At 36.4% G+C, this 27851-nt stretch overlaps 2 protein-coding genes across 2 annotated transcripts in view; both read right to left on the bottom strand.

Annotated features, from left to right (window-relative positions):
* LOC123318782 (cadherin-86C-like) overlaps positions 1–1007 on the bottom strand; it is a 56718-nt gene extending 55711 nt beyond the window's left edge. Inside the window, exon 1 of the mRNA XM_044905521.1 lies at positions 709–1007. Coding sequence (XP_044761456.1) covers positions 709–724 — 16 coding nt within the window. The 5' untranslated portion in view covers positions 725–1007. The remainder of the gene's footprint in view (positions 1–708) is intronic.
* A 10659-nt stretch (positions 1008–11666) lies between these two features.
* LOC123319116 (myrosinase 1-like) lies at positions 11667–27108 on the bottom strand. Its single transcript, XM_044905968.1, has 7 exons — positions 26899–27108; positions 22131–22371; positions 21207–21541; positions 20897–20991; positions 16041–16463; positions 15870–15973; positions 11667–11879 (listed from the first exon to the last, which is right to left on the bottom strand). Exons 1-7 carry the CDS (start codon positions 27035–27037, stop codon positions 11744–11746), a joined length of 1473 nt encoding a protein of 490 aa, XP_044761903.1. The 5' UTR covers positions 27038–27108; the 3' UTR covers positions 11667–11743.
* Between the last annotated feature and the right edge of the window lie 743 nt (positions 27109–27851).

Raw genomic sequence — 27851 nt, 5'->3', positions numbered from 1 at the left:
GTGGTAAGGATAATTTCTTTCCTAAATTTGTATTTCTTCAACCATGTTTCGTGAAATATTCATTGAATAGATATGCTCTGAGAGATCATTTTTATCAACAATAATTTAATTATAGCATTGCGTACAGTTTCACAAAATTGTTTGAGCTCTCCAAAATTGTAGTAGACAATTTTCCTCAACTCAACGTCCACAAGAAAGCAGGAAAACAACGGGTTCATTTACAACTTGTTTACAAGAAATCCATATTTTTGTCATCTGTATCTCATGTAAAGATAATTTTCACATAAAAACCTTGCTGGTTAAATTTTCTATAATATAACGACTTTTATATTCAACTGTGAATGACAAGGGATTTCTCTGATTCGATAGGCAAACTTAGGGCCAGTTTGAGGGTCAATTGAAGTCCCTTCGATTTTAATGCCTCCTTCAGTCCTTCTCGAAATGGAACTGAAGAAATCTTCGAAATTAAAGGGACTTGAAACTTGAAACTGGTCGTAAAACTCAACAACGCGCGCTTTATTTTCAAGTTATTTTGGAAGTTACTTTTGAGAAATAGTTATTGTAGTTAAACTTTCACGGATTGCTTTCGATTCACAAATTCATCTTATTCTCAAATGTATTAAAAATTCATTTCCTTTGGAAAAGGCTACTGCGGATACAGAGCGGATGAAAATGTCTGAAAGATAAAGTGATCGGCTAGTTACTCACCTAACAAATTCAACATTTTTCTCTAAATTTCACTCGAAGCTTCTAGGAGAATTGAAGATATCTTCCTCATATTTGGCACTCACCCCCAAAACTCGCCCCCGCGGTTCAAGTGGTAGGTGCCGTCACACGAATAGACTGCCTAATAAGTTGGTCATCTGGTCAGCCGGCGGCGGTCAGTTGCGGTCGCCTAGTGACACTGGGTACACACAAGAAATCGTCCCTCGAACCCCTCAGGCCATGAGGATTACCCACTTTCTGCGATAAGTGCCACTAATAAATCACTGAGATAAGATCTCAGGTTTTCCACTATAAGAATATTTTCCGTCTTACTCTCATGTGCTACATCTCCACTCGATGATTCGATCAATCAATATACATACAAGATTTCCAAAGTGTCTTCCAAAATACAGGATGTATAAGGTAGTGTCTATAAATAGTTGCGAAAAAATTCAGGGCTTGCCAAAAATTAGGGTGGGTGTTTTATATGAACTTTTATTTTGTGGTACCCCCCTGTTTAGTTACAGCCTCCTGAAGTTAGCGCCCGTAAAGCAGTTTTTTCTTAAAAATCAAGAAACTGACAAGACTGAAATTGAGCAAATATTTTATGCGGGCGAGAAGGCATTCAAAAAATTTTTGGTGATGTCCCTATTTGATTGAAAGGGGTAGAAAAGGCCAGCCCTAATCTTGTTTCGCCAGAAACTTCTTTCCATGTTCATATTCTACAATAAAAAAATCAATCTTTGAAAGCTTGATCGATTCTCAACAAACAAGTTCTTCTATATAATTTCTTACTAAAATCCACAGTGTTTGGGAAAAAACATAGGCTTCTTTTATTATTTTGTCTCAAACACGCAAAAAGAAAAGAGAAAAGAATTTTCTTGATCTGGCTCTTACTCTTTGTTGTTCATTAGGTTCAAACTAATCTTCAAGAACAACAGAACACAGTTATATAAACATTCTAGGAAAGCAACTCATATTGGTATAAATACTCCATCAGCCAGCGGAAAGGTTTTTGACATTTTCTGAATTTCTGACGAAGCATTTCGTTTATATCATAACAAGAAATTTAGCAATTCGAAAAGCATATCGATAAAGAATAAAGGGACATATGTTCCATCTGCAATACTCAACTATAATTTGTCCAGCGATATAAAATGCAGATTGATTTGTTTATTATTTGCTGCACATATAACAGATATGCTTTATGTGAATTCCTTCAATAAACTCATATGAAGATGAAAACATATGACTAATAAATTTGGATATGAAGTTCATTTGAAGATTTATTATATTATTTTTTTCGATCCATTATGGTCTACCCTTCAATGCCCATCATTCTCTTTTTTCATCCATTGTGTTAACCATGCTGTAAATCTTTCTTTTTTCTTCCAAATGTACCCGAATACGGCTACGAAGAACAGAGTTGTTATAACAATCATATTTCTGGAAGATTATGGATGATTTTGTGAAAGAACCCCATCTTGGAGTTTTTTTATTGTGGCTTGTCACAGTTTCTGACACTTTCAGTGATCTGCCAGAATTGTCGACGGCAGAGTTCAGGAAAAGATTTCCTTTATAGATTCTGTTTAACTCGTATATGAATTTACTTTTCTATGACTGTCATTGAATATTTTATCTATTGCCACCATTAGCTACATGGTTGATTGAGTTGATCGCAAACTTACGAAGCTATGCTACTCCGATCTCGATCACATGAAACTGGTAGGTATAGGTTGTACATTCTGATTATACAGGATGTCCCACTATGTGTGGCTTATTAGACGTTTACAGAGAACGGATCATAGGATTCTGAAAATTTTGGAACTAGGGTTGACACTGCTTATCTATCTGACTAAAATATTTCCAATGTTGGCGTTGTGACGTGGCAGATTTTTACTCCGCCACATAGAGAAATTTCTTCACCGATACTTGCATATTAAGACCTGACCACCGAAATATTATTGAATAAATCCGTTATATAATCATAGGGGGGCTTTACCGATTGATATTATGTCATTGATTTCCATCGATCAGTCCCATATTTGTAGCGGAAACCGTATATGTCTTTTGTTTTCAGAATTCATATTTTTTATAATTCTTTCCGTTCAATCGTACTTTTTCTGAGTCGAAAAAGGTCTTTCAACTTCTTCCGTTTTTCCTTCTCTTCGGTAGTTTCTGTCTCTTTCCGAGCCGGCTGATTGACCGAACAATTTGAGTGTATCCAATGGAGAGATGAGTTACCAATAGTGGGGCAAATTTTCCGAGGAGAGGGGTACCTACTTCTTCGACGCCCGGCGCTGAAGATCAAGAGCGAATGAGTTGAGATCGAGGTGCCGAGAAAAGTGTGTAAGAAATTTTCCGTGCGGTACAGTTAGAAATACGACAGGTTTGAAAGTTTAAGGCAAATCACTTGTACCGTTATTGTTCCTTTCGTAGTGCATACCTGAGGGGATATCTTCGCTATTTTCCGTTTTCTGGACTGGCTGAAAATATCCACCTACCGTTTGAACTTGATCTAATAATTGTAGGCTGTGAAGTACCGGCTTCCGCGTCCGTTCGACCGCCGTTGAGTCCCAAGAGGACTTGGGGTTCCCCCTGCAATTGGATACTCGACACCGCTACAAGATGACGTCAATTGAGATGTTTGATGAGTTATATTGGTGTACTAACAAAATTGTGACAAGTGATGGAAAATACATAGTCAAAAGTTGAATATTAATCAATATTACTCAGAATTATAACCAGTAAAGTGGTCTCTAATAACCCAAGAGGCTGATGAGACCTAAAGCTTGTAAATAAATGAAAAATTTTTTTCGCTTCTCAATCCCAATTTGGATAATTTTTTCTTGTACTTCCCTCTATCCTTGTTCCAGATACTTGCCAACAACGTGGATCCAATGAAATATAGGCATAGAAAGGGCATTGAATTTCATATTTTAGGAAGCTGAATTACGTAAATAAGTCAGTTATATCCTGAGAATGAGTTTAGTTAAGCAAAAACTTGGTTTGTGGTATACAGGGTGTCCAAAATTATTCGTCCTGTGCGTCCATACGAAAACGGTGAAAAGTTGATTTTTTTCGAATGGAACACCCTATGTTTCTATACGAAACTTCATGGTTTGGGAAATAAAGAAAGAAGTTCTATGAAAGTCAGGGTTTTCAATGAACGACTACTTTTCCTACCGTGGAATTACTGCCACGTTTATTTCGTGAGGTTCTGAAATCATTGAAAACTCAATTGAAGGTGTTCGTCTCATTCATACGAGAAATTATGTTTGTTAGATAAACTTAGCGAGGCATTCTTAAATCCCCCCTTTCATAAAAATTTGACCTTATTTCGAAAACCATAAAAATTTCGAATAGGAACATGATGCATCATGTGTTTGAAGGCTTTCTGGGGGACTTACCAGGATTTTGGTTTTGTCGATATTGAGTCTCAGGCCTAAAGCTTCGTATATATGTTTAAAGGTGCCCAGCTTTATCTGTAGATCCTCTGGGCTGCAAGCGATAAGTGCACAGTCGTCTGCATATTGAAGTTCCGTGATAAACTTAGAACAGGTTTCTGATCTGAGGTGCTTCAGGTTGAATAGGCCTCCATCAAATCTGAATCTTATTCCAACACCTCTTACAGGCATACTCATGTCAGCAATTATCGAGACAGCTATGGCGAAAATATTGAACAGTAAAGGCGCTAACATGCAGCCTTGTTTTATTCCAGAGTTGGTTAAGAAATGTTCGGTTGTAGAGCCATTATGCTATATTCTAGCGGTGTTGTTGGTATGAAGGCTTTTACACACTGCTAAGAATTTTACGGGTACTCCAAGGCGGGCCATGATTTTCCATAGAGCTCTCCGATTCACCGAGTCGAAGGTCTTACTTAAATCGATGTAGGCTGTATGGATCCTTGATTGTTGTTCACGGGCCTTCTCTTGCAGCTGTCGCAGTGTGAAAATATGGTCCACCGTACCTCGATTTGGTCGAAAGCCGCACTGGGATTCAGGTAAAATCTTTTCTAAGAGTGGAATCAGACGATTAGCCATAATCTTCGAGAGAATTTTGCCGGCCACGCTAAGCAACGATATGCCCCTGTAATTGTTGCAATTTGACGTATCACCTTTTTTCTTATAGAGGTTGATAACTAAAGCATCTCTGAAGTTTTGTAGCACATCTCCTTGTTCCCAGATCTTGCGGAATAGTGCTAGGAGACTATTGATAATGTCATCATCCAGGGCTTTGAATACCTCCGCTGGAATGCCGTCTAGACCTGAGTGACTTATCATTTTTCATAATTTTTATCGCACTTATGATTTCCGACATTGAGATTTCGTCATCAAGCGATGTCATCGGACTATACACGGGGAGCGGGTCTGAAATGGATAAATACTAGTCGTTATTTTGATTCAAGACCTGCGAGTAATGCTCCTTCCATGTTTCGAGAATTTTTCTATCATCAGTTACTATAGCTCCATGAGCATCTCCTATAGGAAAGTTAGCTTTTCTGCTTGGACCATAAACAGTTTTAATAGCTTCGAGAAAAAACGCCTGTAATCATGGTTATTTGCGTGAGCTTGTATTTCCCCCGCTTTTTCTTTCCACGAGCTATCCTTGATTTTTCTTGACGGACCTCGCGTTTTATGTTTGTAAAACTCTTTTGGGCTGCAACATCGCCAGGCTTATTAATTGAGGTTTTCATTGCTTTGCGTTTTGCCTCCAAAAGGGGTGCGATATGAGTTTCGCTGTCTGCGAACCAGTCTGGGGATTTTCGGGAGCGTTCTGTGCCCAGTATTTCTTTTGCTGTACTTCTGACAGCCTTAGCACTAGGGGAAAGTACTATATACTGCCGTAAATCTGGAAGGGGAAAAACTGCTGAGGGGATATATTCAGCAAGTAGCTTCAAATATGAAGAACCAACCAAGCACATTCAAATGTATTATTATTATTATTATGACTTTAGCCTTGCGGCTTTCACACTCCTCTCCAGAGGATCATTATTATTATTATTATTATTATTATTATATTCTGTTCTTGTATGCTTTCTGTGGTTGTGACACTACCAGCGAGTTTCATAAAACTTTGATTGTCCGATCAACGATTTGACAGTTACTCGAATTCTGAAACGAAATCACTGAAACATTTTAATTTCTGAATATATCAGAGAAGTAGCAATTGATAATAATTGAATGGACGTAGGAACATCTCAATTTGATGCGAGAATGATAATGTGAATGATCATGACTGAATTATCGATTAAAAACAAATTGACGTCTATTCGTCAATCAAGCGTTGATTCCCTGGTCAAGCTTTATGAAACCCGGGCTACGTCATCCCTATTCAATCAGGGAAAAACTAAATTTTGTACGCTGATAGAAAAGAACAGAGCGGTTCATGAAATAATTCAAATTTTCAATCAACAAGATGACACGCCAGTGGAGATTGCCGAGGCAACATGGATAAAGAGTGTTTGGAAGAGATTCGTTTCCAACGCATTATTTAATCTTGCCTTTTTGCCAAGTACAAAAGCCACGCCTTTAGGACGTACCACTAACACTAAGTACAGAAATGGACTGGCATAGAGAAAAACCCTGGGTTCAGAAGCATGGCGCTTACGAGCTCACTCCTATAACAATGGCGAAAAAACCAGCTCCCGATTCCTCATTAAAATCCGTATCTTGTAACTGCAAAAAGGGGTGTGGTGGGACATGCAGCTGCCGAAAAGCTGGACTTAAATGTTCGGTTGTACATATTCATGTGACGAAATTCAGGAGGTGATTGCTCGTATGAAATTAAGGTGGCCCTTTCCTATAACAAAATTTCCTCAGCCCGCCCCTTTTCGAGATATCTCCTGAGCAATACCTAAAAGGTATTGCTCAGCCAAAATTGCTATGTCTATGCATTAAGTAAAGACGGTGACAGTAGCCTACTATTCTACAACTTTGTAATTAAAAACAAGGTAGATGTGGCCATTTCCAGCAAAATGTTATTTTCATATTTTGTTATAGGAAAGATCATTCTTAATTTCTTACGAGCCCTGTATGTGGCTTCTGCAACGGTGAATCTACCGTTTATACGGCGTTACATTGGTAAAAGTGGCAGGAAAATTACAGCCACGGTCACGGAACATGTGACAACAATCGGGTAGAACGCGGGGATGGTGGATTCGCCAATTGCAACAGAAAGTCCATTTGCGGACCATTTGATTAATGAGAAAGAAACACTGTTTTCAGGTCGAGGATGGGCTGGAGGTCTTGCATACTTTTTTCCATCAGGACTTTACCCATCGACTGTTCTGCATGAAATTTCATAATGGAGTGGATTTTTTGATTGTTTTACTCTACTATAAATATTTTAACTGTAAAATTCTTCGTTTCTATATACTTGGTTTACTGTTTCATCCAACCATTTTCAAAATGTAATCAGTAATTTTGCATCTTTGGTACTTTCTGTTGGCGATTCATCTGATAGATTAAATCTCGTTTTTCATTTTGTTCTTTAGATTTATAGGCCAATGCCCTTTCTCTTTTCTTTCTATAATAAAATCCTTGTAGGGACTGAAGATGGACTCTTATGAGTATGAAACACGTCCCTTATCATTCTCATAAACATCGAATAAATAATGTGGATCATGACTTCAAGAATTTACTGACTTATATGATTACAACTCCACTTCGAGAAGATGTATATTTTTACCAAATTATTATTATATGGTGCCTCATATTATTTGGATAGGCAACTCCCAGTAAAGTTTATTACGTTTTATGTGTTGCCTATCTTAAATGTAATATTGTTTGGGGGATGCGACAGATCGGACGGTGCCGTTGATAACTCTGTAATCCACAGATTACAGAGATACAATTTCTGGGCCAATAGAATAGAATAGAATAGAATAGAATATCTTTATTCACCAATAATAATTGTTAACAAAACAATGAAGATGGGAAACGTCATACAGGAAAAAAATAAACAAAAACAGAGAAGATCAACATTCAATGTTACTCTCCAGGAATTCACTAACAGTGTATGGCTCTAGTCGTAACAATAGGCTGTAGACCTCTTTTCGAAAACATTTGAAGTTATCAATTTGACGTATTTTGGATGGTAGTTTGTTATATAGTTTTAGGCACATATATGTACAATTTCTTTCCGTCAGGGACAACGTATGTAGAGGGTACAGAAAAAATTGATTTCGGGTCCTGTATGAATCACTTTTCCTAAATTTGTCGAAAAGGTTCCTATTTTGGAACAGGAACTGCAGACATCTATAGATGTAGATGCCAGAAAGTGTGAGAATGTTATTCTTCCTGAATACGCCACGGCAGGATTCCCGGTACCTCAGGCCAAAAAGAACCCTAACGACCATCTTCTGGATGTAAAAAACCATTTTCACATGTCGACTATTCCCCCAAAAAATGACACCATAGCTCATCACGGACTGAAAGTTGGAGAAATAAATTGCCTTCAAAAATTCCAAGCTGAGCTCCGATCTCAACACCCGCAAAACAAACACTGTCTGGCTTAATCTTCTGCACAATTTATCAACATGCTCTGCCCACTCAAGGTGTTCATCAATGTGGATACCCAGAAACTTGGTTGTTGTTCGAGGAGAGATAATTTCTTCTGATAATGTGAGCTGATGTTCTGCTTCAACACTTCTTAGTTTATGGGAAAAGAAAACAAATTCCGTCTTATCCACATTGAGATGTAAGTTATTTAGTGTGCACCATGATTGTACAGATTGGTGAGTATATTCAAGGAGGCCCTGAAGATCTTCACGGTTTTTCCCGCGTATTAGAATGTTTGAGTCGTCAGCAAAGTTGATGAATGCTATTGATGGTAGAGATGTCATTCTATATATATCATTTCCTTCCCTGAAGGCGGAGAGTATATTTCTAACGATATTAGGAATGTCATTTATATATACAACAAATAGCAGCGGACCCAGCACACTGCCCTGTATCACACCTTGCTCAATAAATGAGTCTACAGACGCATAATCAACTCCATCTATCCTAAGAGATACATGCTGAGAGTGTCCGCTGAGATAGCTCTTGAAGAACTTGAGTTGAGCATCTCGTATGCCATATGCCTCAAGTTTCTGTAGTAAAATCGCATGATTTACTGAATCGAATGCCTTCGAGAAATCTAAGAAGAATCCGAGTATCTGCTCATTCATCTCCAAGCCCTCAGTTATCATCTCCACTAGTTCGTAAATCGCTGTCTCAGTGCTTTTTCCTTTTATGAAACCATGTTGTTGTGGATTTAAAACCTTGAATTTCCTGAAGAAGCTGAGAAGTCTATTTACTATAATTTTCTCGAAAATTGTGGAAAAGTTACTTAAGAGACTTATAGGTCTGTAGTTATTTATATCAATCAATTATATCAATATGAAAAGAATATACGAAATGTGCATGTCGACTAAACGTGGTGTAATCGATATCTATTTGTTTCATTAATAACAGAACAACAAAAATGACAAAATAATACAGGAATGATGACTACTTTGGGGAATTTACTAATTGAACTAAATGGAATGGCAGAGATAAGATAAATACTAGAGAAAGTAATTTTTCTCATCATCAACAATTTTACAATAATTTGCCACATCACATATCATATTTCATCCGCACTATGGCCAATAATATTACTTTCCAATGAAAAATTCCATATATCTTTCAATTCAGTTCAATCAGTTTGATGCCAAAATTCCTCCTTTCCTTCTTCAATTACTATCAAACCTTTATCCTAGCATATGGGTTGAGATTAAAGAGATTAGTTTTCTGTGTGTAGGTTTATTTTTATTCATTATTGGTGTAGCGTCCTATTCTTTGAAGTATATTGTACATGTAGTGGCTATACGAGGAAAATGAAAATACGACATCACAAGAATTATCCATTTTTTGCTTCCCTCGAAATGCGTAGAATGACACATGATGCACCTGACATAATTAAAACTAAAGTAACCTCTGGAAAAATAGTTGCGTTTTATGAAGGGCTCTCAGTATCATTCATTGCTGAATCTCGCTACCGAGAATAAATCTACAAAAAGACTCAAAAACCAGACTATCGGTGCGATCAAACTTATTATTTCTTAGGGCTACTTGCAACTGTGTGCCCTCCTGTGACTGAATAGACCCAACCGTGACCTACAGATCCTTCCAAACTCCGGGCAAGGATAGTCACCTACCAGATCTGGCCGCCGCTGAATTCTTTTCGAGTCTCCATTATAACTGTGCACCATAGATCTCCACTGTGACCTGTCTAACGCTAGTTGTTCCCAGTTATGATTGGAGTTAACTGATTTTAGGGATTGATGCAGTATATCCTTAAACCACTTATACTGGTTTCCAGGCTCCCTCTGTGAATTCGCCATACAGAGCTATTTTGGGGTGTCTCGTGTCTTACATCCTCAAAATGTGGCAGCTGCATCTGAGTCGGGCCCTAGTTACTTGAGTCTTTGTGGAACTATCTAATGTGCATTATTTGTCTTAGATGACGTTGTTCAAGCTACAGTGACTATATACTCCCCAGTAAAGTAGGTATATATAGTCACTGTAGTTCAAGCCAAGGGCGGATCCAGGATTTTTTTCTGGGGGGGGGGGCACAACGGGCAGACGAGCAAAAAAATCAACAGTAAATGTTAGAAATGAACTTCACTTTTATTTTTGAGAGTTCAAGTATGTATAGGAAGATCCGTCCGTCTGGGGGGGACGTGCCCCCGTGCCCCGTATTTCTGTGTCCAGGTTAGCCCTAGTATTTATGAAGCTTCCCAAGTATTTGAACAGCTCGACTTGTTTTAGAGTTGTATCCTCCAGGCTTGAAGGTTTTCTGGTAGACTTACCAGGATTTTAGTTCTGTCAATATTGACAGGATCATTACTCTATACATTTCGTACAAAATATGTTATGGAAATCTTTAGGTTGCCATTCTTTTCGAATTACTACCAACACTACAATAAGAGATATTAGGTATAATAAATTAAGGATGAATTTACTGAAATTTCACATTTTTTTCCGAACCACTTTTTTGAAAAATTATGAAATTGTCTAGAATTGTCTGCATTGTAATAAGCATTGTGACAACCAAGTACACAGCACTAAATTCGTGATTTTCGTGCTGTAAATAGTACGTCGTATATTGGGAATTGATTCCTAATATTACAACATGTTTTACAAAAATGGAATAAACTCAAACATTCTACTTTTCGTCTAAAATATCGGAAAAAATAACATCTTTATCAGCCTATCAGTTTTTAAACCACGACACGTGTTTCGCTTAACAAAAGTACCTTCAAGTACTGTAACACCTGTGAAATATTGTAGGGTGTATTATTAAATAAAGTGAAAAAATTTTGTCAACCATATAATAACTGACCAATATTTCAATTTTAGAATTTAAATACAGTTGAATTTAAGGAACTAAAATGACTCTTACGTATCAGCATAATAAGTTTTTGTCAACACATTGCTGAAAAACTTGCAGATAAACTTATTGATCAAACGAATGAACTCCAAGCAGAAATCGGAGGAGGAAAATATCTACCATAGAATGGGAGTAGCGAGCAGTAGAAACCCTTGGAGATTCATCAGTGCACTGGAATCAGAGCAACCTCTTCAAGTCATTTCCTCCCGAGTCAAAACCAATGGACCTTCATTAATTCAGATAAGTTCTCTCTAGTTCATTTATGGCCATATGCACCCTTTGATTGAACGAAGCTTAATCTCTAAAACGACGTTTAAGCATAGAATCTCTATGGAAAAAAAGGATGTTTAAGGAATTAATCTCGTTTTGAAACGGTGCATATAGCCAATAGTCACTTATAAGGTTTCAAGGTTTTTCGAAAATTTTGCCTTACGTCAAACTGGAATACAAGGATGTTGTATTGTTTTTTTTTTTTCATTTAAAGCGAGGCTTTTAAATCTATTGTACTTTTTCAGTTATGTGAACATGTAATAATTTACTTCTGCAGTAGGTAGTATTCTTGTTGCATTAATAATGTTATATATCATATTATTATAATTAGATACATTGATCAGCAGTATTATTCAATAAACATAGTTATATTTTCCGGAATCGTTCTTGTTTCGATAACGGTCTTGAAAAACTTCGCAGATGCCTTGGGTGTCCTTGTCCTATTAGGGTTATTGAAATCAACTTGATACAATCCGAATTTGATCCTGAAAAAAAATTACACTTCAGTTTATCTTGCATATTGTCAATCGGCACCAAAAACAGGAGAATAGATGTTGCATCAATTAATTTATTGAAATTCGAAACGAATAGAATGCTTCACAAAACTGGTGATTGGTGTTTGAGCATATTAAGTTGGTGGCTCTCTTTTCATCTTACTGCATACATTTAATATTTTGCTGGTTGTTTTGTGGTCTTTTATGGATTTTTTTTTAATCAAAACATTATTTTTAGCATTTGTATTGTGATTGTTTTTAAGTGGATCGATCTGTCCATTGGAAAATATTTGGATTTCTTTCAGAGACAAGCAGCTTTTGGACAGTTTAATGCTCCCGATTTCAAGTCAATTCCTAGTTTTGGTTATTTGAAACAATTATCCTTCTGTGCTATATTTGAATACAAATTTGAATACATCAGTCATAAGATCACTTGGACTGCACCTAATATAGTACACAAGGTCATTGAGACGTAAACTTGAGGTAAATATCCAAAATAAATATCCACGGACGTGGTTGTTATGTCTTTTGGTTTTTGATGTTTATTTTCAGAGAGTTTCAGGACGGGACTAACAAAATTTTTTATGCCACCTTTATTTAGTTGAATGGATACTATATTTCTCCTTCCAAATAACACTTGTTTTCATTAAACGAATAAGAGAAGATGCCTTATGAGATACTCGAAATTTGTTGACTAGAACTTGAGATAATCTAATCAAATCGTTTTATTCCGTAGATCCTGCTAACTTGGAATATTGCAAAACATACACATGCAATTGATTTGGCGAATGAGATATAACTGTTTTGAATTATTCGACTATTCGACACATGAAATAAATCTCAATTTTTCAATACGATTGAAAAAAAAATTAAAGTTCTAAGTTATCTGCTGAAAGTGGTACCTAACTTGGAACGAGAACATAAAATGCATTAAATGCGCCAGGGTACCTTGGAACAAATTTTGTCCTATAAAAACACAGGGATGATCAATCATGTTTCAGTAAAGAGAATATTTAAATGAGAAATTTCTTCATTAAGAATAAGTATAGAAATTATTTCTGCACGCATGCGAACGTACTGTAAGTTTCCGTTGAGATGACGCCATAATTGATATGTGTGAAACAAGAACTAATCATCAATTCTTCCACTCCGCATCTTTGAAACTCCCGCGGAAAACTTGGAACACTGGATTTACGACAAAAACCTGATTCAATATCTTTCGCAATAACTGCAAATTAGTTTGGCAAAAGTATACAATTTTATAGCTACAAATTACCGCCAACTCTACCTGGCTAGTAATAAGGAATCGAAATCTCATCGAAAGATTATTAATAATATCAATGTTCAACTTCGGTGTATCCTAATTGCATGAAAAATAATTATTTGCTCATCGCGCTAAGTTCGCACAAAATTCATAAAAATGAGGAAAAGTTCCGAGAAAACGTAATAGTTGGGGAGCCGAGGATGCTAAATCGGGATTTACTCGAGCGTCGTGGAGACCTAGGGGATTTTGAAGATTAGATGGTAGAAAGAAAAAAAGGTTCTATGATGTATGCACTTTCAGCGGTGGGGAAAGCGTCTGCAGAGTCTCAAAGATGTAAAAAAAATCGTCAGGTGTCAGGTGAGATAGACAAAATCTGATACCCCATTCTCGTTCTCTTTTTCTGAGAAACTTACAATAGTAGTAGTCATTTTTGGCCACTTTCTTTTGTTTTCGAGTTATAAGGAAAAATTGGAAAAATGGCGATATCGAAATAAATTTATATCTCCACTAATACTGATGATAGAGCTCTGAAATTGAAACATTATACAGGCACTTTTTTACGTAGAATCCAGTGGCGTGCTCGCCTTTTTAGCCGGATTTTTAATTACGAAGCTATTACCCAAAGTTATGTTTTTTTAAATGTGAACACTAGTTTTCTGTGCAATTTTTTGAAAGCTTAATTTTTACTGATTTCAAAAATAAATAACATCATATGGTTTGTATCAATATAAATGATAGAAAATGGTGTAAAACCTTTTTTCCCAATATTTCTATGGTTTCAACTTTTTACGAGCACAGAAAAATAGAGTTACCTGTAACAAAAGCAGTCTCCTTCCGGCAATGTCATTCTTTCTATGCTTTTTACCAATTTTCACAAAATTTGAATCAAGATATATTTAATAAATTTTCATAATAATGAAAAGACTTATAGAAGGAGACAGTGGTAATCATACGATGCTATATGTTTCTGTGCTCATCAAAAGTAGAAACCATAGAAATATTGAGAAAAAACGTTTTTGACCATTTTCTATCATTTATATTGATACAAACCATATAATGTTATACATTTTTGAAATCAGTTAAAGTGCCTGTATAATGTTTTAATTTCAGAGTTCTATCATCAGTATTAGCGGAGATATAAATTTATTTCGATATCGCCATTTTTCCAATTTTCGCTTATAACTCGAAAACAAAAGAAGGTGGCCAAAAATGACTACTACAATTGTTAGTTTCTCAGAAAAAGAGAACGAGAATGGGGTATCAGATTTTGTGTATCTCCTCTGGTTTAAAAACTGTAGTGCTAAAACATCGAAATTTGCCCACCCTGTACATACTCGAGAGTGTTAGACTAAGATACTGAATATGCTCTACGTGTCTCTGATAATGAATTCATGCTCATCTGACAGTTTGCGCGGTGGGAATGACCGTACGGAAAAGTTGAAAATGGTAAAAAAAAAAATTTCTCCAGCGTGTCAGATTTTGGAGGATATGTTAATTGTACCCAAAGGAAGGTTCTTCTCAAGAGACTGACAATTTGGACGATACGCAAGGTCACAGCGGTCCTTTGAAAATTAAAAAAAAAATCGTTACTTTTACATACTTGAGCGTGTCAGATTTTCATACAGATGATTAACCTCGGTGTTGTAAACGTGTTGACCCATTAATCTGACACTAATCAGGGGGGGTTTTCTTAATCTGACACTTTGAAGATAATAAAAAAAAAATTTTTCGAATATTTTCCTGCCTGTACCTCTAATCGTTTTTGAATTCATCATGAAAATTGTAGATAATAAAATTCTACACAACTTTTGTCTGAAGCCATTTTACATACTATTAAATGTTCTCGAGTTAGAGAGCGATAAGGGCGAGAAGCTTAGCCACACATGCGAAAGGGCAAGGTCAATGTAGAATCCCAGTCTAATCTACATTCATCCAATTGTCAAAATAACAAGGTATTTCTATGATGACAATTTCGTAATTAGTCTCTGACTGAACCTTAGAATGAAATATTTTCCAACGAGTGAATTTTCGCTTCAGCATGTATCGCTAAACACCTGGCCTTAATCGCCATATGTCACAAAAACGTTTGAACGTAGAAAAAATAGCTTGGGATGAAGTTTGTAGAAAATGTTATGCTTTACAACTTTTAGAATGAATGCGAAAAAGATTTGAAATCCAGGAAAGGAGATAATTCAAGAAAACTGATTTTTGTGACCGTTATGGCAAATTTTTGCTTCGGCTTGCTAAAACCGTCAGATTGTATTTTTTCCCTTATTCTTGAATTATTAGCTTGAAAATAGGAAAAAAGCCAACGCGCTCGAGAATGTACACGTGACTTTTTTTTTTGCAACTTTGGCGCCCTCCCACACATTTTCGACACTCTTAAATTGTCAGATTAAGAGAATATATACTTTTCAACGTGCAATCAACCACATATTTCTTAATCTGACACGCTCGAGTATGTACAATGATCGTTTTTTCTTTTACTATTCTGACAGGGTGTCCTAGACAATTCCCCCTATATACAGGTCTAACTTTTGGTAGAAGTACTCTACTGGGTCCAAGGTATGTCCCCTTATATTAATCTGACACGCTCGAGGAAATCCCGACTTTCAGTCTTCGGCTCCCCAACTATTGAACGTTATGGACCGAAATTCAACGCAGGGTGAACGCCGACATTTGTACAATCTAAAGAGCTAGCATAAAAATATACAGACGTGTATCCATCCCTCCATTCCATGTTATCCATAATGCTCCATACTGTGTAAGACTGAATATTGCAGCCATCTCCAATTGCCTGTAGCATCGCTTTCATCATTTCCTTCAACATAAATGCAATTATTATAATTTCACTCAAATTATGTTCTATCATTAAATAATGAACATACTTTATGAAAAATTACTCTCCCAACATCCTGAAGTTGACCCTCATCAGGAAATCCATTTTCGGTGATATAAACCAAGGGGTTATCGTATTCTCGTTTGATCCAGTTCAAAAGTTTTCGGAAACCCCATGGTACCGTATGTTTATTCGGTTTCCAATTAGGGTCCTGGAAGGCCGACGTTCCTTTATCCTTCTGAAAGGACGGTTCGCCGATCGGAAATTCGGTGTTACTTATTAATTTGGTATTATAATGATTCAGGCCTAGAAAATCTGCGCTTCCTCTCAAATTGAGTATTTCCTCTTTCGTGAATGACGGCAGCCTGGACTCGACAAAATTTTCTTGTCTGCTTCTTTCCTCGATTCTTGATTTCATGATTTCGGGATAGTCTCCGTTGGTGGAAAATATCGGATGGGCCCACCATCCAAACTGAACAATACGAAGTCAAATATTGATTTATGTAACTCTGATAGGTACCTGAGTATTGAAAAAAAGTGAATCTTTGACTGAACATACATGTCGCTTATAGGATGATAAGATGATAGAAAGTACCTAATGAAATAAAATAGAGTCGTGGATATGAAAATTTTTATCACGCCTTCAATGTAAGGCAGATGAATAATTAACGAAATAAGGGAGCCGGAAATTCATTCTGTTCGTTGACGAAGGAGTTATTTTGCTCTGACGAGATCAAATGAGATCGAAACCATGGTCTACTCTTTGTCGACGAAATGGAAGTTCTGTTAATACGATGATAGTTTGTTGGTTCGATTAAGATCGTAACATTTGTTCATTTAATTATAGGCGGATGTTATACATCTGAATTAATTTCGTTTATTTTTGAAATAATTTAAGCGAGAAATAGACACCTAATGAAATGAAAAAGTAAAGATTACACATTTACATTACAAGATTATGATTCAGATTTATTATTGCTATATATCTACACACGTATACATATACCGGTTAGCCCACCCCAGACTCGGCGCTCATTTTGAGGGACTATAAATAAAGATATTATTTTCTTGTGGTGTGTGTTGGGTGTTCAAAAACAAAGATATAGACCAATGTAACACTTTTTTGAATGTAATACCCTGTATTTGACCTCAAAAATGGAATGGCAAGCTCAAATTATGATGAGTTTCCTCAGATCACTTTTTACCTTAGAAGCACCCTTTACGAGATAATGCCGAAAAATTGAAAATATGGAGTTTTTTTTGAATAGCAATTAATGAAGAAACTAGTTACGCCTAGACAGTATTTTTTCGAGTGGACAAACTGGCTACTCCTACACATAAAAAAAAATTCAAATCTGAAATGTATATTCCAGTGTTCATAACTAATTCTCAAACATCAACTACAAATAACACTGATCGACAAAATTATAGCTTTGTTCTCCCACCTAAGGAAAATATATATATTTTGAATCTTCGTAGCCAAGGTATAAACGCACGATAAATAAAAAGTGGAAGTTAGCTCTTGTTGTTTTTTAATAATTATATTCATGATTTTCAACAAAAACAATGCATTATAATATTTGCAATGGTGTAAAAGATTCCGATCGCTTAGATCTTTTGTCTTTTCTGCTGTAGGACGACTCCAGTATTTCTCTAACGATGGACCAACAATAATCATCAAGCATAGAGGGTTCCCCTTTGCCTTGGTAGCGTTTTTCGAATGACGCGATGTCTTGATGGAATCGCTCTCCATGCTCGTCACTTACGGCTCCCATATTTTGTGGAAAGAAATTAATATGTGGTTGCAAAAAGTGTATTTTTAAGCCCGTTTGCAACAGCCGAGAATTCTCTAGAGAATTTGCTCGAAAATTCATGCGCCGTGAATTATATACCGTTGCATACGCACTTTCGGTAGAATTCTCTGTTCAGTTGCATACAAAATAATCTCTGCCGTTTTCTTGCGAGAATTTTGTAGAGAATTCTCCAGAGAATTCCCGGCTGTTGCAAACGGGCTTTAAGGACATGTTGCATCCCATTTTTTGATGAGCCTGTAACATCGTTTTGACGATATTTACATATTGCGGAGATTTGTGATGTCCAAGAAAATTTTTGGTCACTTCTACAAAGGACAACCAGGCTTCTTTTTCAAAGTCATTCAATGCTGCCAGAAACCGAACTTGTTTCAATAGTTTGTTTATTTTATAAAGTATCGTAGGGTACAGAAGTGCGAACATGGACAATTCACGCATGTCATTTATTTTGATAACGGGAGCTAAACAAACGTAAGTACTATTATTTTTGTAATAAGGTGAGGAATACCTAACAAAAAAAAATATAAATCTCTTAGGTGGGACATGTTGCATCCCATTTTTTGATGAGCCTGTAACATCGTTTTGACGATATTTACATAGTGCGGAGATTTGTGATTGCCAAGAAAATTTTTGGTCACTTCTACAAAGGACAACCAGGCTTCTTTTTCAAAGTCATTCAATGCTGCCAGAAACTGAACTTGTTTCAATAGTTTGTTTATTTTATAAAGTATCGTAGGGTACAGAAGTGCGAACATGGACAATTCACGCATGTCTTTTATTTTGATAACGGGAGCTAAACAAACGTAAGTACTATTATTTTTGTAATAAGGTGAGGAATACCTAACAAAAAAAATATAAATCTCTTAGGTGGGAGAACCCTTGTTGAATAGTGTAATCGTCAGAAACTTTCTTATTTCAAATGGCACACCCGGTATTTCTATATGTCGTTGAACGTAAAAACTAATTTCGAAACTATTTTCATAAGGAAAAATCAGATATTGGGTATTTGGAGAAGGATTTTATTTATTCTTCTTGTAACAGTGCCGACGTTTCGAAGTCCTATCGATTTCTTTTTCAGGGCTGCAAGAGAATGCAACATCATGATTTTAAGATGGTCAGTATATTTCGAACAGAAAGTGTTACCTTGTTTATATGAGAATTCAGTGAAAATTAAGGAAAATAGATTTCTACGGTATTGTCATGGTGTTGCGTATGGCATGAGGAATGATTTAATTAGATTAGATGAAAACATGTAAGGGGACATCTGTAAAAATTGAAAGGTAAGCTCATTAAATTCTTTCTCAAAAATCTTCGTTTACAGTGAACAGGTAATTGTAAAAGACAAATATTACAATAATTACATTGTACATTCATAGTACAAAGAGTTGAAAAGATTTTGAAATGGAATGGAAAAAGACAGTCTTTATACATCTTCTATAGAGAAGATGTTAACAGTTAGAGATTGTTCTTTATATGTAACATTTCAGCAATATTTCTAGTGAGTTTTGTAACGATACTTGATTGTTTTATATAAAAATCAAGCCTCGTTTTAAATGTCCGTTTCCCTGAATTTTCCAGTTGAAGCACTGCAACACCGTCTGATGGAGATGTTTATTTGTTTACTTGTGTTAATCCTTATCGTTAATCCCCCTTTTTAACGCAGACTTCTGTCGCCTGGCTCTCTGGTGAACCAACCGACGGAAGTCTCGAAGTCGTTCCGCTGGTAATGCTTGTACACCCAAAGTTGCCACGGAAAAACCACAGTAGCCTATCCTGTCCTACCCCTGTTGTGTTCCGTTTAGATTTCCCGTTTACCGCAGACTTCTGTCGCCTGGCTCTCTGGTGACGAAAACCAATCGGCAGAGGTCTCAAAGTCTTTCTGCTGGTAATGCTTAGCGTGTACACCCAAGGTTGCCACGGGGAGACCACGATAAACTACCCCGTTATCCTGTAAATTGTTGCATTATGATAAGGATGTATTATTGTTGCATTATGTTTCACCTAAATCAAACCCATCCCGTTTATTGAATAGTTTTAATTCTGATTGGCCTGTACACTGAAAATCACTGAAAGTGCTTGGGATCAAACCCATCGCTAAATTAACCGATTACAGGGATCTTTCTGAGACGACCGGTTACTGTAAATTTTGTGTAAACCCCGTATATCCCTCATTGTCTCAGGAATCAAAGTGACCGCTATTGATTTCTTTATTATCTGATATTTTGACTGAATATAATTACTTTGAATATTGTTTAATTGATTAATTTCAATGTGTTGAGTTTGAATTTCTGATCACCGTGACAGATTAATTATTGCATTTCTCTTTTCCTCATTTTGAACTGGGTCATCAGCTGTATATATTTCTTGACTTGGAAATCATTGTATGGTTCACTGTAATTTAAATTTTTGTAATAAATTCGGTTTTAAAGTACTTGTTATCGCTACCACCTTAGATAACCCCGAACTCAGTCTCCGACTAGTAGGTACCTGGGTGGGTTTGCTATTCCTCCCTATTGAAAAAATAGCTGGTTACAGTTTGTGCGTTTCCGTATCAAGAATTTCAACTTTATCGAAATTAAAGTTATGTCTAGTTTGAACAGAATGAGAGGAGAGAGCAGTCTTTTCGATGTGGTTATTAGTGTATTTAATGTGTTGTCTGATTCGGTCCTTAAGCATCTGTCCAGTCTGGCCTATATAACCAAAGATTAACTCTTTGATATAACATCGGATGCAGTTATGGCAAGGGATCTTGTAAATGATTTCAGATCTGTCTGTATTAGGTACTTATTCAATCTTGTGAAAAAAAATTTTCACCTTCGATGGAAGTTATCCATGGTATACGGAAAGTGTTTATTTCTGCTCATCCGATTTATATTGTTATCTTTTGTAGCCTTTCGGCGTCAAACTATTTTTACCAACTTTTACGTTAGTTTTTTTCAATAGTAGGTAATCTCCCAGGAAAGAGTAGATGAGTTGACAGATAATACACTAAAAATTGATAGGGTTAAAAAGATGATCATGCGGGAAAATCTGCTGTTGAAATAAATGTATGTTCAGGTCAAAGATTATATATTTATAGATAAAAGGAGCTTACCGACATTTGCATCTCTCTTTCTGCGGCTTCCACATCCTCAGATTTATTAGTTCTTGGTTCAGCCCAAATTGTATCAATAGTTATACCAATTTTACCTAAAAAATGTTGAAAAAATATCATATCTTATCATAATAATCAAGTGAATAAGCTTCCGGACCAAGGCGGGTATTAAAAGTATCCATCATTATTTGTGGTGGTTAGCTACGTTGATCAGTATCGTTACATTTGTTAATTTTTATATGAAAGGATCTTATGTATATCAATCGATTTCGATTAAAATATCATAATATTTTCTTCGTTCAAACCTTACCTCCTTGTTTTTCCCGAAACTCTTTATCATAAATGTGGAATGCCTTGGAATGCGCCACAAGGATCGTTTTTCCGCATAAATAATCTCCAATACCGGGAGAATGTATCAGAGGAGCTCCCTGGAAATCACCATACGTGGTCTCACAAATACTGTATGGTTCATTTATGGTTATCCAGGTCTTCACGCGATCACCGAATCTGCTGAAGACAAGTCTAGCATATTGGGCGAAGAAATCACTTGTGATTAAGTTTGTCCATCCGCCGAAATACTGTAAAGCTTGTGGAAGATCCCAGTGATAAAGCGTCACAACCGGCTCTATCTTGTTTTCTAGTAAACTGAAAATGAAACAAAAATTGGATATAATATGTGAGATTAGAGAATCTCTCAACTCTGCAATGTGGATACTTGTTTAGTCTGAAAGCTGGCAAAAAAAACAGCAAGAGTCTTTTAATGGACATAATAATTAAATATTGTGTAGTATTGAGGGTGTACAGGGTGGACAAAATTGGTGATACCTGAACTATAACTTTTTAACCCAATGAGATAGAGGAAAATGAGTGTTCCATTCAAGTTGACTTTTCTCGAGAAACTAATAATACCATCTGCATTCCTCTATCTCCTTTTGTTGTTGAGTTATGGGCCAAACTTAAAATTTGGGTGATTTAAACTTTGATCATTATCTCCGTTTCTGTTTAGTGCTAGGATGTTGAAATAAAAACATTATACAAACACTTTTCTTATAGCAATCCAGTGGCGTAATATGATTTTTTTCTATAGGTTTATTTGCTATATGAGTTGTGGCAACGGCGTTATGACATTAACGACATTTCATGAGTGCCAACCTTACTCCGTTCTAGTTACAAAAACTTGAGAAAATTATTTCAAGGCCAACCGACTGCTAAAATAAATATGAATGCAGTGTACCTGTCAATCAAATCGTTGTAATATTTCAGCCCATCCGAACTTATTTTATCAACTCTTCCAGTTGGCAACAGTCTGGTCCAAGAAATTGAAAACCTGTAGTAATCCACACCCAAATTCTTCAGGATTTCCACATCCTTTTTCCATAGGTGGTAAGAATCGCAAGCAACGTCTCCTGTGGAATTATCCTTGATAACCTCCGGATGCTCATGCGTTAGACGATCCCATATGTTTTCACCCTTATCTGAAATTATTTCTGGCGTAAGATAATGACACGTTTTTTTAGTCAAACGAGTCCTAACTAAACTCTTCCACAATAGTTAGGGATATCGTATTCAATCGTTTTTAAAAGTATGTAATCCTCGAGAAAATCGCTGCGAAACCATTTCAAACTCAATAACAACTTGAATAGATCCAATAAAAATCAGTATGAGGCATGTCGTCACTCTGGTCGCCTTCTTTCGGATGTTTGGTTCTTTGCATATGCTTCATGAATGTTCTTATTTGAAACGAGTTTTCTGAAAATGCCAAGACGTAAATTAACAAACGCTGAGGCTAATAGAGCTATCGGAATGCTACAGGGTGGCCTAACTCAGGTTGTTGTAGCGGAAAGGCCCCAAGTCAGCCAAAGTGTGATATCTCGACTTTGGAATAGGTTCAGGAAGACAGGTTCCGTGTTGGAAAGACCAAGGCTTGGTGGGCGACGAAAAACAACACCTGCTCAGGATCGTTTCATCACCGTTTCGGCGAGGAGAAACCCTACATCTACGTGTAGAATGCTACGGAATACTCTTCAAAATGCAGATGAGGTCCAGGTTCTAGACGTCCATTAAGAGGAGTTCCATTAATAAGCGTCAAAGACTGGAATGGCCAAGGCAACATATCAATTGGAACGATCAATTGCGTAGTGTCCTATTCACTGATGAATCCAGATATGGACGATTTTCAGATTCTCGAAGAATAAAGGTATGGACAATCCCACGCATACCCCGCAATGTCCAAGAAGTCCATCCATTCCGAGGGGGTAGTGTTATGGTATGGGCCGGGATATGTTTCAACGGGCGCACAGATCTACACATTTGTCCTGGGAATATGACCGCCTTACACTATAGGCAGCATGTCATTGACAATGTTGTGCCGAATATTCACGCTACTATTGGTGAAACTTTTCAATTTCTAGACGATAACGCTAGACCGCACCGTGCAGCCGTAGTTGAGAATGCGTGTGAGGAGCTTGCTATTCCACATTTACCAAAGCCTCCGCACTCACCAGATTTGAATTGCATAGAACATGCATGGGATATGCTCCAAAGAATCATCAACCTAACCCAAAATCCTTGAATGATCTGAGAGACCTTCTGCCCCGTTTATGGAATCAAATTCCTCAAGAAATGTTCAACAACCTCGTGAGTAGTATGGAAATAAGATGTCAAGCTGTTATTATTATTATTATTTATTTGAATAAGAGTAGAGGAATACACCTATAAACTCACATAAAAACTAAGTTTAAATTGAACTCCTGAAGATGAACTTAATACATATGATTGAAAACAAAGAGAAAAGAAAAAAAAATTATAGAAACACCGTCATCACGACGAGGCCACCCATCTGTCAAAGCTGTTCTTGAATCCATTCACTGAAGACGATTCTACGACGGTTTCAGGCAAGGAGTTCCAAACATTGAACACTCGGTTTGACAGAAACATTTGCCTCTGGGTAGTCCTGAATTTTTCCTTCGCGAGCTTAAATCCATGGCCCCGTAAATTGTTCGTGTTCATACGGTACATATTCATAATATCCGGACCAAAGTCACCATGGACCGCTCTGTAGGAGAATATTAAGTCGCCTCTCGTACGTCGTTGTCAAATGTGGGCATATCGAGCACTCTCAACCTTGTTGCGTAGTCAGGTCTCCCAACACCGTAGGGAATTCTGGTGCACCATCTCTGAACTCCAACCATCCACCTCGCCTCGCAAAGAAGTCCACCAAGCCGGACCAGCATACTCCATTATCGGCCGAATATAAGATTTATAAATCATGCCCCAGGAGACAACATCAGTGTTTGGGAATGCTTTGCTGAAGAGGTAGATCATCTGTCTCGCCTCTGTTGATACCGACGCGATGTGGTCCGACCAGCTCAAATCTTCCGCTATAGTCACACCGAGATCCAAGTGGCGAGTCACTGTGCCAAGTCTTACCCCATCGATGTAATAGGGGGCCCGAGGGTTATTGATGCCCGTGGAGGCCATACATTGTATTGATAGTCTTAAAATGCTTGAATTCTCTGGGAATAAAATTTCGTTATACTACCCTGTATACGCTTCAGACCTACAGGCTAAAATTAATTTGCAACTTGAAATCATATTAATATGAATATTTTTTTGCAATTTATGTCAATATCCCTAACTCATGTGGAGCAGTTTATTTCTAGGCTTTATTTTCCTGGTGAACTTTCAAGTTAGCATTTTGGATTGTTGTTGAATTAAAATTATAAGCAAATTATGAAAATGGTTTTTACCATAGCTTCTACTATGGAAGTGGGGAGAAAAAAGAAGGAGAGTGGAAATATTTTTAAATGTTCCAGCGACTTCATGGAAATATCCTAATGTTGCTGTAGATTACTATCAGTCTCTCCAAAGTACTGTTTTGCCTTGTGTTTATGAAACAGGTATGTTCAAGCAAAAAAGTAAGTGGTGGACCAAAGAAGAAAACCTCAGAGTTATTCAGCAAGAAAGAAAATATGATGACAGAAGCTCCACGAACCTCTGTTCTGGTTTTATCTCAAGTGGTTGGAGTATCTGTAGGCATATGCCACACAGTTTTGAATAGAAGACATCAATTTTTCTCCATAAGGATTGATATGTTATCGGAAAATTTAAAAGATTGACTACCTACCCTTGTTACATCAATGAAAAAAAATTTGGAGTTCGGTTGCATCAGTCGAAGGCAAGATGTGGGACCTATTTTCTTTCACGGAACTTTAAACTAGGATATTATGAAAGAAAAATCATCATGCCTTTTGATAGCTAAATCGAATTTTGATAAATTGTCCCATAATTATTTTCATGCAATTCGGTTCTTCAGTTCGATAATGGATTTCCAGTAACGACCAAATCAATTCAATATTTATAGAGAATTAATAAACGTATTGAGATTTTTACTGTGAATTATTCATATTACTGAAATTGGTAGGTTAGGCTGACCAGATTATCCAATGTTCAATGACGGACGGACCTGATTTATATATACAGGCCGAGTCTTTGAATCGTAAAAATATTTCAACAGTAGATTCTTGAGATCAAAAGAAACACTCTTCCTGTACCATTTTTTCCGATTCAGCCCTGATAAGAAGATATAGCCATTTTAAGTTTTCATAATGAGCTGTGCCACCCCTGGAAAAGCAAAATTACCTTCAGAATAACTGAATGAATCTGTGACATCTGTGGATCTTTCAAAAAGAGTTGCATTCGGTCAAAGTACCCAATTTTTCGAATTTAACAGATATATTTTATTTTTGAACGTCAAATTACTCGAAAACTATATTTCGAAATTAATTTCATTCGATAAGACCGTTGTTAGTATGTTAGTGAGAACTAGAAATAACATTTTTTTTATATTTTTCAACAACCTGTATCTTTTAAACTGACTCGATTCGCAAAAAACGGTAAAAGAAAAAAGTGGTTCTTTCGACCTCAAGAATCTACCGTAAAATATTTGTAAGAGTCTAAGACTCACCCTGTATATGATTCAAGCTACTCAGTTTCCTACAACGTATGGCGATAAAAAAATAATTTATTGAAAATAGAGAAATAATAAAAGTTTATCACAACACAAAAACGAAAATTTAACAATATTAATATAATGGTTGTGCATTATACTGTGGAATGAGAGAAGGGCTTCAGGCGATGCTAGAGAAGCTTCTTCATCCCCAAAATTTGAATGTCTCAAATATTTGGTCAGGGAGGAAGACGCTGATGCTGCATTGAACATTTTTTTATGTTTGTAACTTGAAACAATATACAATATATACAATATCTCTTCTTCCCCCAAATGCAATCTGAATTGACCCAAACACTTCGTACATTGGAATTCAGAATCAAGTTTTGTGTTTTGAAAAATGGAAATTCTTTCGAAAGATCTTCCAAAAAAGCGCACTTTTTACACATCTTTTTAATATCCATCTCAAATAATCTTGAGAAAAATACTGAATTGAATTTAAGATTTTGACGGACGTTCTCCAGTGACGGACTTCTTCGACGATATTGACGGACTGTCCGTCACAATGGACATCTGGTCAAAAAAAAATTTTTTTGTAAAAATTTTTCTAACCGCCACAGATTGTTTGGATTCTTGTGATCTTAATGAAAGAAATGCTTTTGGGACTTTGGGTGAAATTAACAGGTAACTTTTCCGTACAAAATTACGATATATAGGTTAATGTCATCATTGTTTACATTTTGGAAAGCTGAAGTAATTCAAGGAAAGACATACGTTCAGACACCGAACACCGAAAACTCTACAACCTTTATGACGACTTGTGCAAAGAACCACTCCTTGAGGTGTCTTATTTCAATTAATGTACCTAATAAAAATTAAATCTGATAATCTTTGTATCCAATAAAGATGAAATTATTATCGAAATTCACAAAACACTCCTGGATGTCAGACTTTCGCATATTTATGGCATTCGCAATCATATTGGAAGTCCTTATAACCCCATCAATTTTTTCGGTTACATCTTCGGACACCCTGTGTGATATATTTTACTCACCGCTTGCATTCCATCCACCCTCTATTTGATAGGAAGCACTCGCAACTCCGAGACGGAAGTGATCGGGAAAAATATTTTGAGCATGTGCGAAATGAATTGAAAAATATGATAGAATGAGCAATTCGGCGAGAAACTGCATTTTAATCTCGTACAATTTATGATATGAGAGGCTTGACGACTGAACTTTTTATCATCACTCTGTCCTATTTATGGAACGAATTAAATTCTCGATTATTCTGAAGGGTCATTCTATATCTATATTATATTATATCTATATTATTCATCACATAAAAGTCCACTATTTAAATTAGCGATTACATCGATGGAGCACTATACTTGAAAAAGAAAAAGTCATCAATAATTGTTGACGCCACTAATAGTAGTAGCAAACTCGTGAATGAAAAAAGAGAAGAGCACTAACGTGAAGTCGAAAGCTTTTGCGCTCAACTTCAAAACTAGGGTGATCTAATTAACATAGTTTCATGAGTCTCAGATTGTTGATTCGGAGTTATTGTGAATTTTCAGCGAAAATTAAACTATACCAGCTATCGAATTGCAGTTTTTGCCTATAAAAAATTTGGGAATATATAACTTTGATTTTTTTTTATAAATAGTTCACTTCTAAGGCTAAAAACGCACCAGACATTTCGTTGGGCATTATTGCAAGCTACGCATTTCCTTCAGAATCCAATGGGACTTCACGCACCGTTTGTACCTATAACAGCTTTGATAGGTGGCAAGAGGTTGCGAGATGTTGCGAAAAGTTTCGCATTATAATTATTGGTTCATTCATTCATTGCTGTATCCCGTTACCGGGAATGAATCTACAAAAAGACGAAAAAAGGGAAAAAACAAAAAGAAAAGAAAAAGAAAGAAAAAGAAAAAAAAAGAACAGACTTATAATTTTTTAGGGCTAATTGCGACTGTGTGCTCTCCTGTGACTGTAGAGACCC

The sequence above is a fragment of the Coccinella septempunctata genome, chromosome 8 (assembly GCF_907165205.1).
Source record: "Coccinella septempunctata chromosome 8, icCocSept1.1, whole genome shotgun sequence".
Lineage (NCBI taxonomy): Eukaryota > Metazoa > Arthropoda > Insecta > Coleoptera > Coccinellidae > Coccinella > Coccinella septempunctata.
Note: the sequence above shows the minus strand (reverse complement) of the source record. Positions and strands in the feature narration are given on the sequence as shown.

Excerpts from the sequence above, each read along its gene's own strand:
- LOC123319116 (XM_044905968.1), bottom strand. The coding sequence starts at position 27,037 with ATGCAGTTTCTCGCCGAATTGCTCATTCTATCATATTTTTCAATTCAT. Across the intron at positions 22,372-26,898 it reads GGGTGGATGGAATGCAAGCG|ATAAGGGTGAAAACATATGG; the intron begins GTGAGTAAAATA and ends AAATAATTTCAG. Across the intron at positions 16,464-20,896 it reads AAAGAGAGATGCAAATGTCG|TTTGGATGGTGGGCCCATCC; the intron begins GTAAGCTCCTTT and ends CGTATTGTTCAG.